General features: G+C 41.2%; 1 protein-coding gene across 2 annotated transcripts in view; it reads right to left on the reverse strand.

The window, feature by feature from the left end:
- Positions 1-18348, reverse strand: part of TBC1D8 (TBC1 domain family member 8) — a 50337-nt gene that overhangs the window by 20866 nt on the left and 11123 nt on the right. Inside the window, exons 2-5 of one of the 2 annotated variants that reach the window (XM_081857867.1) lie at positions 10396-10506; positions 4605-4723; positions 3372-3600; positions 285-525 (exon numbers count right to left, since the gene is read on the reverse strand). In XM_081857867.1, coding sequence (XP_081713993.1) covers positions 285-525; positions 3372-3600; positions 4605-4723; positions 10396-10506 — 700 coding nt within the window. Of the gene's footprint in view, positions 1-284; positions 526-3371; positions 3601-4604; positions 4724-10350; positions 10507-18348 lie in introns of both variants that reach the window. The other variant, XM_081857866.1, reaches the window with a different exon arrangement.

Raw genomic sequence — 18348 nt, forward strand, 5'->3', positions numbered from 1 at the left:
CCTCCAGGAGATTGTCCACAACAAAATGTGACCATTGGGCTGAAAAAGCTTGTGTGTCTTCCTGCATTACAGAGAAATGCTAAAGATGTGACTGGTTCTGAATAATACCACAAGGGTCACAGGACTTACTTGATTGAAGTTATTTTTGTATTTTGTTCCCCGCCTTTTCCCAGATAGATTTGCTCTTTATTTAGACTTCATGACACAAAGGTAGTAGTGTTGGTCGTGGTGGAATACTACTTAAAATATGAGACCCCTTCAACAAAAACGATGTCACTATTTACCTCTTGGTGATCAGAGTAGGATCTTGCAAACCTGGATCCAGTTCAAAGACCTCATTATCCAGTAGCCTGCGGAGAGTTACATCTGCCAACTGTTCCATTATCCTGAATGCTTCATCAATATTAAGGAACATAGAGAAATCGCGTTCTTTACTTTGAGTGGTGATGCGGATAATGTCAGTCATCAAGATATTGGAGGTTCTTTCCAACTTCTGGACATCAACCCAGGGAATGATAAGTTTTACTGCCACCATGGAAACACAAAAAAGATCTATTGAAGTAAACATCAGAATCCAGTAATTTATGTCTCCCACACATACATATAATACACACAGTTTCTCTACATATCTTCTTCAAAGTAAATTCATGCTGCATTCAGTGATACTTTGTTCCAAGTAAGTAAGTATATATAAGATTGCCGCAATAATAACAACAAGAACAACAACAATTTTATTATGTATACCTTGACTATCTGGCTGGGTTTCCCCAGCCACTCTGGGTGGTTTACAACATATCTAAAAACATCAATCCTTAAAAACGTCCCTAAACAGGGTGTCCCTAAAGGAAGTAAAAATTCATGTTGGGTATTTTCTCCTCACTTTTGTTTATTCTAAACAGTCAGTAAAACAGTATTAATCCAAGCAGGCCATATGCAAATAACTCCATGTGAGGACTGGCACACTTACAATGTGGCAGTCACCTCAGACACAAGATCAAGGCCTGACTAGGATGCCGCTCTGCAGCCATGCCACCTCCTCTGCACAAGCTCCCCCAACCACTCTGTGCCACTCCAAGTAGCAACAGTGGAAAAGGAGGAGGCAGCAGGTGGTGGGGAGCTGATGAAGCAACTGACAAGGCACCAGAGGCTTTTGCTTCAAGCGGCAAAATATTTGCCCTGCTCCATGGCAATTACAGTGGTGCCCCGCAAGACGAACGCCTCGCAAGACGGAAAACCCGCTAGACGAAAGGGTTTTCCGTTTTGGAGGCGCTTCGCAAAACGAATTTCCCTATGGGCTTGCTTCGCAAGATGAAATGTCTTGCGAGTTTTTCCGACTTTTTCCCCCCTCCCCCCCTTTTTCTAAGCCGCTAAGCCGCTTATCAGCTGATCCGCTAAGCCGCTAATAGCGCTAATCCACTAAGCTGCAATGGGCTTGCTTCGCAAGACAAAAAAACCGCTAGATGAAGAGAATCGCGGAACGGATTCTTTTCGTCTTGCGAGGCACCACTGTAAATCTACAGCCCCTGTAGGCAGAATTTTAGGTAACTTTATACAATGTAGTTAAAAAGCTAAACTGGGCCATGGGTGCCAACAGAAGGATGTTGCAATGCACAAAAATCCATTCTGTTTCTGGTGAACCCATGTTAAGAGTAGGCTTAGAATGTGAAAGGCTGCTTTGGTAAATGAGGAGAAATGATAAAAGAACAAAAACATCTGCAAGGACTAACTGTACTTCTGTCAAAAACCATGGATGCATAGATTTATCTTTCAGGAGATTTAATGAGCAGTAATGCAAATTGCATGATTCCTTATAGTCACAAGGCTTCAGTATGATACAAAGTTATATTCTTCAGCCTAATAAGGATAATGAATCCTTTGTGGCAAGTCTGTGCGAAGCTGCCGTAAGATAAAACAAAGGACAACGTTTATCATACAAATTTGGCTACAATCACCATCAGCTTTTTTAATGTATGCAGTAATGTTTCTTACCTTAAAAACTTAGGAGATACAGTTAAATGAGTTTTACAAACAGTTTTCAACTAGAAAAGAATGAGCAAGCCCCAGGTCACTTCATATAAACCCAGAAATTCTATGTCTCAGGCTTGGAAGATGATCCCATCCCCTTACCACCAGTCCTACTCCTTGTTCTAAAATCAACATACTGATTTTAGACACCATATCTAGAGTGAGTGCTCCCCCTTATCTATACATACTTGAGAAGGAGAAATTACAGCTGATCATATATAATACTGACTTCTGGGGTAATTCTTTAAATTTATTTTGATAGTAACAGACACTGCTTTTTTCTGGGGGGACACAGGGATACACATACCCCATAACATTTAGTTTGGCCTCATTGAGGGGCAGTATTTCAATATGAGTAGGAAAATGAGAGTACCCCTAAACATTTTTTAAAAAGAAAAAAGTACTGGTAACAGATACAAAATGTATTCACATGTTTTTAGTTTACCCCTTTAAGTCTTTAAATGTAGGTCAACATTTTAAACTACACAACATCAACTGGAAATTAAGAATATAATATTTCTAACCATGAACTGTAACCAAGGTTTCTTCTTGGTTTACACAGTTTGTGGTTTGTCTGGATTAAAACAAACCACAAACCCATATTCAGACAACACACTAAGCCTTGGGCTCACAGCAGTGCAGCAGCAGGACCAGAAGAGCAAAACAGCCACAATTTCCTACCCAGGAACCCACAACTTGTGTCTTCATGAGAAGCCATAGTTTGGTCTAGTGACACATGCAACCTGAGCCTTATTTTACAAGGATGAGCAGAAAGTTCCCTGGTGGTGCACAAGTGTGTGTACATACACACACATCCCAGTACAAGGAAATGCTCCTCTTTGATTCACAAGCATTCTTTTTTGCTTTAATCACGTTATGACTTTACAAATATGTTTGCTTGACATTTTTAAAAACAGGATCAGAAAAATGCATGGAGGATAAGTCTACCAAAGGCTACTAGCCATGACAGATATTTTCTATCTTCACTGCCAGAGGCAGTATGCTTTTGAATACCAGTTGCTAGGAATTGCAAGTGGGTTATGTGGGTTCCCATAAGCATCTGGTTAGCCAGTGTGAGAACGCAATGCTGGACTGGATGGGCCTTTGGTCTGATCCAGCACAGCTACTGTTATATTCTTGTCCTGAATACCCAAAGTAAGAGTAGGTTACAAATCCAAATAAATGGTCTCTTATGAAAATGTGCCTGCTTAAAATAGAGCTGGTCATCTCTGATTTAGCCAAAGGATGAAATAACTACACTTTTAACTTCTTCCTTAGGGAAACCAATTCAGCAGTTTGAAAAGCAAGCATACAAATCAGTGAGATGCATTATTGCTCATACTTACATTCCTTGCCGAGAAAGAAGGAATAGAAACAGAGGTGATTGATGCTGAGATAAAGCCATCCCTGCCGAGGAACTTTGCCCTTCCAGCAGCAGCATGAGTAAAAGGTTATCAGTTTCTCTGCCTCGGGGAAGTTAAATCTGGTCTCAAATTTCACTAGTGCTTCTCTGAACTTCTCAGGCTCCTCTTCCTGCTCAGCTAGCTTACTGCTGGTTTCTTCTGCTATTAATGCCTAGGTCAATGGCAAATTAATGCATTAGAGGAGAAACTGAAGTGACCACATGCAACTTAATAGTTACAGGCAACTAAATGATTTACAAGATTTGCTATTCAACTTAATAGCTTACATTACATATTTAATAGCAACTAATAAATTAAAACTTGGTATTTGTATAGTGCTTTAAAGCAGGGGTGGTTAATTTCTGGCCACCCCACTGTTGGTGGACTTCAACTCCCATCATCCCTGAGTACTGGCTGGGCATGATGGGAGAAGGAGTACGACAACATGCGAGGACAACAAGTTCCCCATCCTTTAGAACAGGGTTTTCCAAATCTGGTTCTCTAGCTGTTTTGGGACTACAACTCTCACCACCCCCAACTACTAGGACCAATGGTCAGGGATGATGGGAACTGTAGTCCAAAAACAGCTGGAGACCCAAGTTTAGGAAATCCTGTTTGGGAAACATTCAAGGTACAATTTCAATCATCCTGAAATTAAGTTGGTATTATCATCATAATACTCAAGAATGCAAAGCCACAATTCCTTAAGCGTAGAGTCTGATCATATACCAAATGGCTAATATGTTTCTGCTCCAAGAAATACCCTAGGGCAGGGGTAGGCAACCTAAGCCCCATGGGCCACAAGCAGCCCACGGGGGTTATTTAACCAGCCCACGAGCTGCCCCCGAACCGCACCGCCCGCTTGATGAGTCCCTGTCTGCTACACTAAACCGGTGCAGCGCGGCACGGGGACTTGATTCTGCGGTGTCGGAAATCACATCTGTGCATGCTCAGACGCTGAAAATCGCAGGTGCAGACGATGGAAATTGTGTCTGCACAGACGCTGGAAATTGTGCCCACGTGCGCTCACGATCCATCCCAAGGAGGGATCTCTGCTGGAGTGAACTGGCCCAGGCAAGGTAAACCTTGCCGACCCCTGCCCTAGGGGAATAGACGTCTCTGCTCCTCAGTACTGTTTTGCCCCTTATAAAACAAGTGGAAAGAATGAAGGCCTACCTTTATTTTACCTCTGACAAAGCTAACAATATCTTCTTTATTATCAAATACAGACAAGGTGTGGAGTAGGTTTTGTTCCAGCCACTCCCAGTGATGATTTATTTCCTCGGTTGTGGCACCTGACATAAGAAAGGAAGAGACGGGAGAACTGAGCAAGATACCAAATGTGGCAAGGAAAGTTTTCAAATTCAAAAGGAAAAATAACACAAAAGTATATTGAAAGTGAGTGTTGTACAAACAAATTCAGACCAATCCAAGAATCTGCAGTAACATACAAACTTTAGTAACAAACTGGCCATGACTTTTTCTGTTTTAGTAGTTTAATGCCTGCTTCAATAGCCCTTTGTAGATGCATACCACTATTTAATGCAATTGGGGCAGCAGAACCTGTTATTTCACTTCTGAAGGTAGTCTCTGTTATGGTGAATTACTGTGGTATTTCTTCGGTTATTGTGACCTTTCATTACTGCGGTATTTTTTAAGCAGCAATATAAAAGCACTGAAATATTTACCTGACTACCCAATCCATCAGGTAGACATAATTAAGGGATGGCTTCCTCATAAAGACATTTTGAAGATGAAGCAACTTGGGTTATCTGACACCTGCCAAATCAGACCAAAAGCCTATCCTACTCCAGCATCCTGTTCCTCACTGTGTCCAGCCAGATGGCTCTAGGAATCTCACAAGCAAGACATGAGGGCAACAGCCCTTTCCTGATGCTGCTCCCCAGCAACCGTCAGAGCAAAACACTTGAGGTATTGCTGAGGCACTATCTGCTGAGTTGACTCCAGACTCTTATTTACCGAAGTCTGGTCTATGGCTATGGCAGACTAAAGGGCAGAATAGACATATAATATTATGCTGAAAAAGGAACGGGCACTGAATACCATTCTGAGTGCTTGCCACATGATAACTGGAATGCCACACAAAGCCTCCCCGCAAGTAAATGCAGAACAAAACTAACACGTTAGGAACTAATGTTATAGCCTGGGTCACTTTGTGTTGTGCTCATTTTCTACTTGCAAGGATATTTTCACGTAGGGGAGCATTCTGCAATGGTACAGTCCAATCTGCCACCACATTCTGCTATATGGGTAGGAAAGCCTTCCTACCCATACGGCAAGTAGAAAATGAGCACAACACGAAGTGACCCAGACAGAGACAGAGAGCAATAGAAAATGAATGCAAGAGCAAGATTACTACAAAGCAAACAACCATCCACCTACTTGCAGAGAATAAGTAAGGCTACAATCCTGTAGACATGGCAATAGATCCCACTAAATACAGTGGGATACAAACACCTAAAGTACCTAAAGTACTGTGTTGTGAATTAGCTGGATTACAGGAAGAGGAGGAAGTAACAGTCACCCTTTCCAGACCATTACCCCAAGTGACAGAGGAAAAAGAGAACATCTGAGGATGGTAGGGGGACAGGTAAACATAATCAGACCCAAGTACTGTAACCATTAAAGATACTGCACGTTGCCTCACACAGCAGAGATGATAAATATAGTTAAATATTTTTCCACTTTCCTCTGGTAGGTTTCCCACAGAGAATGCCAATTGCAAGGGAAACTTTCCAAGAGTTAACTTCCTCAACAGGAAGACCTCGTGATGGCTCTTGATAAACACTATTAATCAAGATAACTCCTGCTCAAACACATGCACACACACAAAAACATTAGTATTAAAAATGGCATTTGATAGCTTGCTTTTTTTTTGTTTTTTACAAAAGCTTGCATAGCATTGTTAGAAGCTGTGGAGCTGTATCTGACCAATGTTGAACTCAGTAACAAAACAAACAGAACTGGATGATTTGCTGCCAAGGAGTGTGGTGGAGTCTTTTTAAGCAGAGGCTTGACAACCATATATCAGGAGTGCTCTGATGGTGTTTCCTGCTTGGCAGGGGGTTGGACTCGATGGCCCTTGTGGTCTCTTCCAACTCTATGATTCTATGATTCTATGCTGCCTCTTACAACACCTTTATATGAAAAAGAAGAGATGGAAGCAGAAAGCTTTCCCACGGAAGTATTTATACATGTATTGATTATGCTTTTATTCCTTAGTATGGGGAAGAATAAGGGGTAGGTAGGAAGGCCCTTATACAAAATTGGGAACAGGCAAAAAGGGTTTGTTTCTTGATCATCCTTAAACTCAATATGAAACAGGGCAAATGTTTAATGCTAATGGAAGGGTTGATATTTTAGCAACTAATATGTTTTGTATTATGGGACGTGGGTGGCGCTGTGGGTTAAACCACAGAGCCTAGATCAGAAGGTCGGCAGTTCAAATCCCCGTGACGGGGTGAGCTCCCATTGCTCGGTCCCTGCTCCTGCCAACCTAGCAGTTCGAAAGCACGTCAAAGTGCAAGTAGATAAATAGATACCGCTCCGGCGGAAAGGTAAACGGCATTTCCATGCGCTGCTCTGGTTCGCCAGAAGCAGCTTAGTCATGCTGGCCACAAGAGCTGTACGCCGGCTCCCTCGGCCAATAAAGCGAGATGAGCCCCGCAACCCCAGAGTCGGTCACGACTGGACCTAAAGGTCAGGGGTCCCTTTACCTTTTATGTTTTGTATTATTAGCAGCTTTAAATTCTGTTGATCTTTTGCTTTATCACTGCAATCTGCTTTAAGTGACTTTCGAGCAAACAACAGTGACATATGGGCTAAGGTGTGTAAATTGACTGATAGATTATAGTTATATGCTTAATTTTAAAACCAATTGGTTTGGAATTGTTTCATTTATTGGTTTCATGTTTCTGTATGTTGTAACTTGCCCCAAGATTGCTTTATGATGAAAGGATGGACATTAATATTATAAATAAACAACATCTGCATGCTACCACTGCCAGAGTCAATTCTCTTTTCGCTTTCATTATGAGCTAAATTTCAACCACTTCTCTTTGTCCAGATTTTCACTCTGTTCCTCTTTCAATTCCATATGTAGTTATTAAATCAAACAGCTAAATTAATCATTTTGGATTTCCCCCCACTCACCCTCCTATCTCACTGTACAAGATAAGGAGAAAAAAAAGATTAATTTCTACCTGCAACATAGCATTCAAGATTCCAAGCTGGAAATTGCAATTATTTTGGCATTACAATCATTGTGGCATTCCACAGAGTAGGTTTGCAGAATCAGAGGTTGAGAATCATTAAACAGTTCCAGGATGTACAAAATTAAAACTTTTCTATTTCGGCTGTATCTAAAGTTGTGTGGCAAATCTCATTACACTAACAATAGCAGCGTTGTTAGAAACAAGAACTATGAGAGCGCAAAAAAGGAAGATACATAACTGTATCTAGCATCATTACATTGGTCCAAGGAGGAGGAAAGGATGAAGGAGCAGTACAAGTAAGCGGGGGGGGGGGGGGGGCAACTGACATCTACATAATTACCCTTCATTACCAACATAGTGACATATCTAAACCAAGCACAAAAAGATTTAGTCACTTGCAGTGAATGCAAGAGACAATATTAGTGCTTTTGCCCTTCACTTTCTGCAAGAAGGTCAAAGAAGCAGTATGCAAAAATCGATCCTCCTGGCTGAGAGAGAGAGTCCACCTGTTGTTTTCCTGACTGCTATTGTCAAGCCTAGAAATGCTGGTTCGATGCTGCTGGTGGCAGCATGGAATGGCAAGCAAATTTAAATAATTTATGATCCAACTCCACACTATCTCACGAACCTCTATGTAGTCATAGAATTGCTTCAGCTGCACACTTATGATCGATAAAACATTGATCCTATAACTATAAATTAGTATCCCACTAGCTATATAAATTAACTTATCATAATCTTCTGCAGTGAAAAGGCCTTGATTTTCAAGCTCTAGTGAGGAGAAAGAAAGGACAGGAGACTGATTCAAAGAGGGTGCTGTAATGCAGCATAGGAAGCTACACACTTTAGGGAGAGGGGACACAAGCATACAAACTGTGGCTGTTTACACGGCACTGTAAACCAGCCAGGGTTGCTGGTTTAATGTGCAGGAACAGTGTTCGGGTGCATGCTGCATAATTGCTCCCACTTTACTCCTACTCTGTTGCAGGCTGTGGGAACAGGAAAGTGGTAACTTAACCTGGATTTCAATTGCATCTGTGCCTGGGATTCTAGTTCTAAACCATGATAAGCCATAAGTCCTTGTCTACAGTGATGTGAACAACAGACAAGGGAACCAAATATTATTAACATTGCTTTCAAATAAGAAACTGAATCATGCTAGTAGCAAATGTGGCAAGGCAAGGAATCCTTTTAAACCCAAAGAAAGCAGTAAAATTCCCTACAGCCTTAAAATGCATTCTGCTAATCAAAGGGCTTGAGTAGCTTTAAGAGAAGAAAAAATCAGAGTATACTAAACTCACTTTCTCCATTTTAACAAACAGTCATACCTCGGGTTGAAGTAGCTTCAGGTTGAGCGTTTTCAGGTTATGCCCCCCAGCGACCCGGAAGTAACGGAACACGTTACTTCCGGGTTTCGCCGCTCACGCATGCACTTAAAATGACGTCACGCGCATGCGCGGAAGCAGCAAATTGCGACCTGCGCACGCACAGACACAGGTTGTGTTCACTTCAGGATGCGAATGGGGCTCCGGAACTGATCCCGTTCGCATCCAGAGGTACTACTGTAATGACAAATAACAAGAATGGGTTGTATCCCATGCTGTTGATTCACTTGCACAACAGATTTTCATTTGTACAATGAACTTTCCCCTGCAGCCCCCTACACACCCTCAAAATCTGCTCCAGAGTGTTGGGGGACCCTACAGAGTAGCTTCTGTGGGTGCACAGGGACAGAATGGGGAGAGGAAGTCCTGTGGTGCAAATGGAACTAACTCCATGTGTGCAGTGTAAGATGCAACCCAATGCCTTCTGAGCGTATGTTACTTGTGTCAAACTTAAAACTGCTACTCTGAAAACCAATAACATTTGCACCACTTCCAAAAGAATCCTAAGAATTGGCTCTGTGTGAAAGGTGATGTGGGTTCTACCAAAATCCAATATGTAGCCCAGGCTTAGGCAAACTTTGCCCTCCAGATGTTTTGGGACTACAATTCCCATCATCCCTGACCACTGGTCCTGTTAGCTAAGAATCATGGGAGTTGTAGTCCCAAAACACCTGGAGGGCTGAGTTTGCCTATGCCTGATGTAGCCCTTTCTGCTTGGATCTGATCAGCCTTCAAGAAGTACCAATGACTTACGGACATAAAGGGATTTCCAGAATACTTTCAAGGCCAAAGATAATCTATTTTACAATAATAACACTCATTCAGAAAATAGATAAAGAGACAAAGAACGATACACTAAAGCAGCCAATTTACTATAGAAGCCCCATGTAATGCATCTGTTGCTAGGCTGTTATATTTCAGGTTGTAGGGAGGGCCTGAATGTTTAAATACTATCAACATAAACTATTCCCTGCCCATGTATAGAAACTTACCATACCAGGGAGAAGATTTTAAAGCTTCCCCCCACCCCTTTAACTGTTTCAGCAGTTCCCAGGATACAGAAATGTGCGTGCTCCAGTATGAAAAGCTACACCGCTTCCCACAACTGAAAGCTTTGGGCACTTCTAATGTTGTGTCAACAAGCATTTATATTACCCGTACATGGAAGTTACAAATTATATGTTGGTTGTTAAATAAGCACTTATGCACACTGCTGTGTTATTAATTTGAATTACCTTCAGCTTCTTGACATGCAAACCACAGCATGCTCAGACTTTATTTTTTGTCTGGTATGCAACTCACCAATGGCTATGGCCCAGTAAACTTCTGATCCATTCAATAACTCACCACATGCTATGGCAGAGTAAATAGGTGATCCTGGAACTTGAAGCAAAATTCGAAATGGAGCGACACGGGCATTAGAATCGAGCACAGCATCCAAAGCACCTACCAGACGACCTAAATAAATATACAAAGGAGAGGAAAACATGCTTTAGAAACAGAATATTCATTATCAATCTAACCTTTTAAAATGAAAATTACATACTGCTCCTTCAAAATTGACTGACCTAAGAGAAATATGGACAGAAAGATTAATAAAAGAAAGCAAAACAAAAAAACCCAGGTGTACTAAGTTTACAAGGTAACATCTGATTTAAAAATTTGATCAAAGTTTGATAAATTCTGAAATTCACAGTACTCTTTAGTCAGAACACTTAAACCTTGATTATTATTTTTTTAATAAAAAAAATAGTTCTCATTGAAGATAACAATTGGCTCTTGAGATGCATTAGTTCCAAGACATCACTACTGGCCTATTAAACTACTGTCAAGTCCGAAACTCCAATTCTCTCTATATGTCCAGGACTGAGTCTCATTGCCATATGCGCACACTAGGTATTTTTGTTGGGATTCAGACGTGCTAGTCAAGACATTTGATGCTTACAAGCCATTGTACTGATCCCCATTGGCTCACACAGCAAACCAAAGTACCTCATCATGAGCAGAACAGAGGAATGTTTCAAACTCCCATGTGACATGTTGCCTCTGCCCAAGTCCACCCACTGAGACTATGCCTTATGCTTCTGGTTTGATAGTAAACCAACAGAAGGGTCTTTAATTTCAGTGGGAATTACTTTCAAGCAAATGTCTGGAAGACTACAACCAGAGATGTGAGAACAAGGACAAATCATATCAAAACACCTGTACTAGCATGGGATGCGGAACTAAAACCTACCTCACTGCAGAATACACATAAACTCAGCTAAAAGGATGAACTGTGGTTTTATTTTATTTTATTCTTACAATAATTAGAAACCAGTTAACTGTCAAAAGTAGTATTCTTTGCACCCCTCAAAGCATTATAGCATCCTGTTGTTGGAAATCAAATGCCAGGCAGGCAGCCACTGTCAATCAACATACAGCACAGGCATAAGTTGTATCAGTACCTCATCCTATATGATCTTAAAACTCAGACACAAGGATGCAGGCTTGACAAGTATCAAAACTGAATTCACCATGGAAAGTCACACATCTACCTACACTTCTCTTTTTTTATTGCATTTAATTCCTCTTCCTCCCACTGAATGACTAGACTCAGCAGCCAGTTCCTCGTTTTATTTTACTTCAAACTAACCTTTCCATCTTTGGTTAAAACACATGAAACCTTCTGTGTAAAAGGAATTCTACAGTCAACAGAATCTGTGTTTCTGCAGACTTGTTTTATTTTTTCCATTTCCCATTGCATAAATTTTACAAATTGAGAATGATTTTGACATGGTGGCACTTCCCCCAAACCTTCCACCACATTAAATCTAAGGTGTAAAGAATCCTGTGGACAGGACAGTAATAATATATTTTGCTGGAAGCTGCCCAGAGATGGGCAGGGTATAATAATAATAATAATAATAATAATAATAATAATGTCAGAAAAAATAATTTCTGAATTGGCCCTTTACCCAAAAAATTGTGCTTGTTTTTGTAGGACATGCAGCACAATCATATACATGTATACTCAGAGGTAAGTCAGAGTCCAGTGAGGCATACTCCCAAATATGTATGCGTACGATTGCAGTCTCATGGTTGCAACTAATGAAGCATTCAAAGAAAGACAACTTCCTCCCTACTGTAGCCGTCAGAAGGGGCCTGTAAAGTGAGACAGAAAGAAGGGCTGGATAATTTCCCTTGCCTGATCATCACTGCAGAAGCACTACAACGGATAATGCACTTCATACATTTACAGCCCAATCCTACACAATACACGTTTACTTAGAAGCCCTACGGGAGTGTTTCTCAAACACTGGGCTTGGGACCAGCAGTGGGCCACTTTCAGGTGGGCACCAGTGCCACAAACCATCCACTGCCTGCTCATTTCCTCACCCCATTTGCTGGCCGTGCCATAGTCTTCTGGTTGGATTGACTGCCCACATGCTGAATAAAAGTGGCCGAAAGACAAGAGAAGCTCGGTTGGAGGGAAAAGAGCCAAATCAGGTGCTGAAGGAAATTAGATAGAGGCTAACAACAACAATGTGGGAATAGAATGGAAGGATAGAAGAAAGAAAGCTGTTATGGTGGAGTAAAGGTAAAGAGACCCCTGACCATTAGGTCCAGTTGTAGGGTTGCCCGAGGGAGCCAGTGTACAACTTCCGGGTCATGTGGCCAGCATGACTAAGCCACTTCTGGCAAACCAGAGCAGCGCACAGAAACACCGTTTACCTTCCCACCAGAGCAGTACCTATTTAGCTACTTGCACTTTGACGTGCTTTCGAACTGCTAGGTTGGCAGGAGCAGGGACCGAGCAACGGGAGCTCACCCCGTCGTGGGGATTCGAACTGCCGACCTTCTGATCGGCAAGTCCTAGGCTCTGTGGTTTAACCCACAGTGCCACCTGCGTCCCTATGGTGGAGTAAGAGACTGTAAAAAGAATGATTTTGTTTTGAGGTACGTATATGAAACAAATTAAGTATGAAAGGTTAAGGGGAGAAGAAGTGACAGGAGATGAGTAAAAATACTTTAAGTGGCATGTGGGCAGAGGGAAAATATAAAATTAAACGCCTTTTTCACTTAAAGTCTCTGGATTTTCAAATTCTGCCTAAAATGGAGAGGTTGAATCATGATACCTACACAACCAATGTCTTGCTTTGCCTGAAGAAAACTGAACTATGAAATTCTATCTCCTTGCCCCAAGGAAATCGCAATTGTTAAGGAGAGATTAGATATCAGTGATGCCAGCAATTACCAGCTGATCAGGAAAAACTCAGCTTCCATCCACCACCATTTTGTTATTGGCACCACCCCAGCCTTCTACTTCATGAATTTGTCTAATCCTTTTTTTAAAGCCATCTAAGTTGGTGGCCATCACTACTTCTTGTGTAAGAGAATTATACACTTAAACTGTGTGCTGTGTTAGTCTTGTTCCTGGTCAGTCACCACCAGTTCAGACCCCATGAGGATATATGTGAAATTTAGATATATATTTTTGCCCCCCCAACTGCAATATTTTATACTTGTTTACACTGAGTTGCATTTGCCATTTTAATGCCCATTCACAATCCCTTTTTAAAAATCATCCACATCAGCAAACTTGGCTACCTCACTGCTCACCCCTTTACAGTCTAAACCAGTGTTTCCCAAACTTGGGTCTCCAGCTGTTTTTAGACTACAACTCCCATCATCCCTTAGCTATCAGGACCCGTGGTCAAGGATGATGGGAATTGTAGTCCAAAAACAGCTGGAGACCCACATTTGGGAAACACTGGTCTAAACCATTTAGGAACAAGTTAAAAAGCAATGGTCCCAATACCTATCCTTGGGGACTCCGCCTTCAACATTCCTCCATTTGGAGAACTAGCCATTTATTCTGGGCTCTCTGCTTCCTTTTTTCTTAAAAGCAAAGGAACCCCTGACCATTAGGTCCAATCGTGGACAACTCTGGGGTTGCGGCACTCATCTCGCTTTATTGGCTGAGGGAGCCGGCGTTTCCGGGTCATGTGACCAGCATGACTAAGCTGCTTCTGGCAAACCAGAGCAGTGCACGGAAACACTGTTTACCTTCCCGCCAGAGTGGTACCTATTTATCTACTTGCACTTTGACGTGCTTTCAAACTGCTAGGTTGGCAGGAGCTGGGACCGAGCAACGGGAGCTCATCCCTTCTGATCGGCAAGCCCTAAGCTCTCTGGTTTAACCCAGAGCCACCCACGTTTTCTTTTTTCTTAACCAGTTACTAATCCACAAGAGGACCTCTCCCCTTTTCCCACGCCTGCTAAAGTTTACTCAGGAGACCTCAAGTACAATGAGACATATTCACAACTAACTGCACATAGGATTTGTCTTGTTTCATTAAACTGAACTTTAAAGTTTAGTTTTAACTGGCTTGGAGTCTAAAAGGCAACAGAAAATCTAGAAACCTCTGTCTCACACCATTTTACACAAGACACCTGGTCGATTGTGATGTTTAAAGTACTGCCAAACCACCAAGGATTTGCACACCTTGGTAACAATGTTGGGAAATATCTATTTGGTTACTCCATCTGCACAATTCCAGTAATGTCTTTCCAGTTACTCAGCAGCAGCTCTGGGACTTCACATGCACCTGTTGAAAATACTTGATCTATTTCATTGTCCTCACTTACATCTGGAATATTAATGGAAATTGAAAATACAAGAAATCCTCTAAAGCAAGACTGACACAAGTTTTTCTCCTTAGATATCCTGTATTTCCAAACCTTAAAAAAAAAACTAATATTTGAAGCAGCAACATCTGTACACATTTTGCACTATCAAAATTCTGCAAACCATACTGTGTGTGCCCATTAAGTATCTATACATAAACCTGCAGGCAAGAGAAGGCTATTTACAGACCTTGCAACCGCACAGACAGTCCCTGCTTTACAAGGAGCTGCATGTAATCTGATATGCTACATAACTGCCTGATTAGGTCTGCTTACATTTTTTTAGCTTCTGTGCTAGAAAGCTGTGGCTGCAAGCAGAGGGTGGGGAGCATACATGCAGCCAAAGGGACTACAGAAAAGACTTTACAACCTGGAAAAAGGAGACAATGCGTGTACTTTTGTAAACCAAGAAAATCTTTAATTTTTTGTTTTAAGAGACTAAAGAACAGCTGAAGAAATCTTTGAAGTTTGAGCTGATGCAATAAAGAGACTGAGCTACCAATAAGGAAGTCCCAAGTTCAATTTGTGCTTCTGTTTCCTTAGGTGGCCTTGGGCAGCTTACTGTCTCACACCCTCCGCCCCCTATTTGCCATATGGGGGATAATAATACTTATTACTTCCGGGTTAGCGCGAACGGCTAATGGCGGATTCCCTCCGAGCTCCGGAGGGAATCGGCTCTGCTGAGGACGGGTCTTGCCGTGCCGGCGACACGGGGACCCTCAGAAACCGCAGGCGCGGAAGCCTGCGGACTTGGTGACTCGGTGGGCACCTTAAGCGCCCTCCCCGACCCACGAAGAGCCTTTTTAAAGGCTGCGGAGAGGGTACGGAGAGTGGCGTGGTGCTGAGAGTAGACCGCTACCTCAGTGGAGTGAAGCCGCAAGCCATGGCCGGAGAGCGCTGACTTTCTTCCCAAAATTTGGACTGGATAACAAAGGACCCGTGAGTAGTGGAATTTGGACTTTAAAAAATTTTATCCTGTGAATTCGGCACGATCGGGGGATGTGTTAAAGGGAAGTCCGCACCCCCTCTACTTATAGACGTTTTAAAGCAAGGAACGGAGAATTAAGGCGGAATGAATACTGTTTTGAGGATTTAAAAGTTTCTCACAAATTTGATAGAACAAGATTTTTGTGCTGGAGAGAAAGGGAATTTGGAACTTGTGTGTATCCCCGCCAAAAAAAACCCGGGAGTGTCCTATTTGGGTCCCGGAGGAAGAAGTGAAAGGAGTTTGACAGCTGTCAAAGAAGCTGTCAAACGGGCGGACAAAGTAAAGAATTTTGCTATTTAATAACTCGTGGAATTAAAGCTGATACATTTGGACTGAGGCGATTGGAAATAAAGTATTGATAACAACAAAGTAACAGATTATTGGAAAAGGACTACTAAATAACTGAAAGCCCCCTAGGGGGAATTAGTGACATTACAATGGCTGCAGAGGGAAAATTACTGGCGGAGATAGAAAAAATGTTTTTTCTCGTGGGAATCCTGCAGGAGCAGAGTATGGCTCTGAGTAAAGTTTTTATGACCTTGAATCCTGAAACAAACAACTCTGCTGAATGCACAAAGGAGATGTACGATAAAAATTCTGCAGCTGAGCAGGAAGAGATGCCTTTGGAATTGACAGAGAAAAAAGAAGGAGTTCAGACACTACAAGTGGAAAATATCAACCAGAAATCTGCAGCGTTAGAGTATGAGCAAGAAGACCTCTGGATTACAGATCTGCGAAAGATGAGAAAGAAGAAGAGAGAAGCCCCTGGAGTACTTGGAATATTAAAACTAGAAAGAACAAAGCAATATGATTGGGACTTTTCTCTTGAGTATGGAAAACTAGATGGTCTTTCGCAGCAAACACTCTTCAACATTCTGAATGAAAGAAAATATGATCTGACTCTGACTGAACTTCTTCGGGGTCTTAGGACCATCAAAGAGGACTACCAATATAGCTGGCAGAGAGGGACTGACAGAGAATCAGACGCCTCGGACGTGAGGAATCCGGGCTAGAAATATTTTTTTGTTTGTTTTCTGGACATTTGTCTAGGAAGGGACAGAAACCGGGGCAGGGGGGGGAGAGAATAGAATTATAAAATGTTATGTTTTGTTTTACTTGGTCAATGTGACCTATAATTAATATAATAAAGGGAAAATTTGTGAAGGGGAAGTTAGATCGACCTTAAAAAAAAAAGAAATTAATGATTATAAGAGAATTGGATAGTTGAATACAGATAAACAAAAGATTTTAATTTTTAAAAGCAATGTGAATATCTTTAAGAGGTTAGGTAAGAACTTGCTGAATTAATTTTGGAATTGGGATGTAAGAGGAGGGGGTGGGGGGAAGTCAATGAAAGTGGGTAAAGAAACTTAGGGTATGTAATTGTATCTGTGTGTTTGTTTGTCTTTGTCTTTGTGTGTGTGTCTGTTGTTATAAAATGTAAAAACCCAATAAAAATTATTTTAAAAAAAAAAAGATAATAATACTTATTAGACTTCCAGGGTTATTGCAAGGCGAGGATTGTAGATAGATAATGTAGTTTTCAAATATTCAAATTGCCAAGCTTTATTATTTCTACTTCAGCCACACACTCTGCTGAACTGGCAAAGGTCTTATGTGTGTCTGTTTTAGTAACATGATTCTTCAGCTATGTGAAGCAGCAGGGACTTCAAAGACATTGAAACACCATGTGCATTTATTCCCATAAACACGATCTTCTAAGAATTCAGCCATTAAAGTTCTGGTGGAAAATATGGCTTTAACGTATCTCTTCTGAGGAAAAAAAGTGACGAGAACACTTGACATTTTATTTGAAAAAATTCTGGAAGGGTAATGATATTAGTCTATTTCAAATAACAAAAAACTGCACAGCCTGCTACATTAACTATTTTACATTCAATTTAATCTCAGTTACATAAACACACACTCCAATGGAAGAAGGGATACAGATTGTGATGATCGTATTAGTTGGATAAGATGTCATTAATTTTTTATTCAGCTTTCAAAATACTAGATTCTGCAGTTTGAAAAATATCTTTACTCTTATTTCTTATCCTATGTAGTTAGAAAGTATCATAAGACCATTATAGTTCATAAATATGACAACCACACATTTTTGTATAATTAATTGCATACATGAACATCAGTATAAAATATACTTGAGATTTTAAAGTTCCCAAACCCAAACGAAGCTTCCAGTCCTCCAGTAATTAAATTGTCCTCTTCAAACAGCTACCCCACCTCATATTAGCTAACCACATTTAATCCACAGAACCTTACTTTTGTCAAATTCTCCATAGGCAGTATCAAGTATGCTTTACTATTTTAATGCCAGAATTATTTTAAAGGAAAAGCAGCTCAAATTGTGTGGTTTCTCTATATACAGGAGATCATTAACAAACCTTCTTTCTTCCGCTGCAGACAACAACTACCTACCTTTGAACCACGGTCAAGGTAGCTGCAGCACACACATATTCTTAAATTTTGATGTGGTGCTCACTTTAGCCAGGGTTTCAACATACTCATGATAAAGCAGTCATGGGGACATTTTATCTTGAGTAGCAGAGAGGTAATTCAACATTGCCATTCAACTCACTTTAGCAAGGTACTTGTTGTTTTGAAAAAGAACAATTAGTGCTTGG

This window comes from Podarcis erhardii (assembly GCF_964252035.2).
Source record: "Podarcis erhardii genome assembly, chromosome: 4".
NCBI lineage: Eukaryota > Metazoa > Chordata > Lepidosauria > Squamata > Lacertidae > Podarcis > Podarcis erhardii.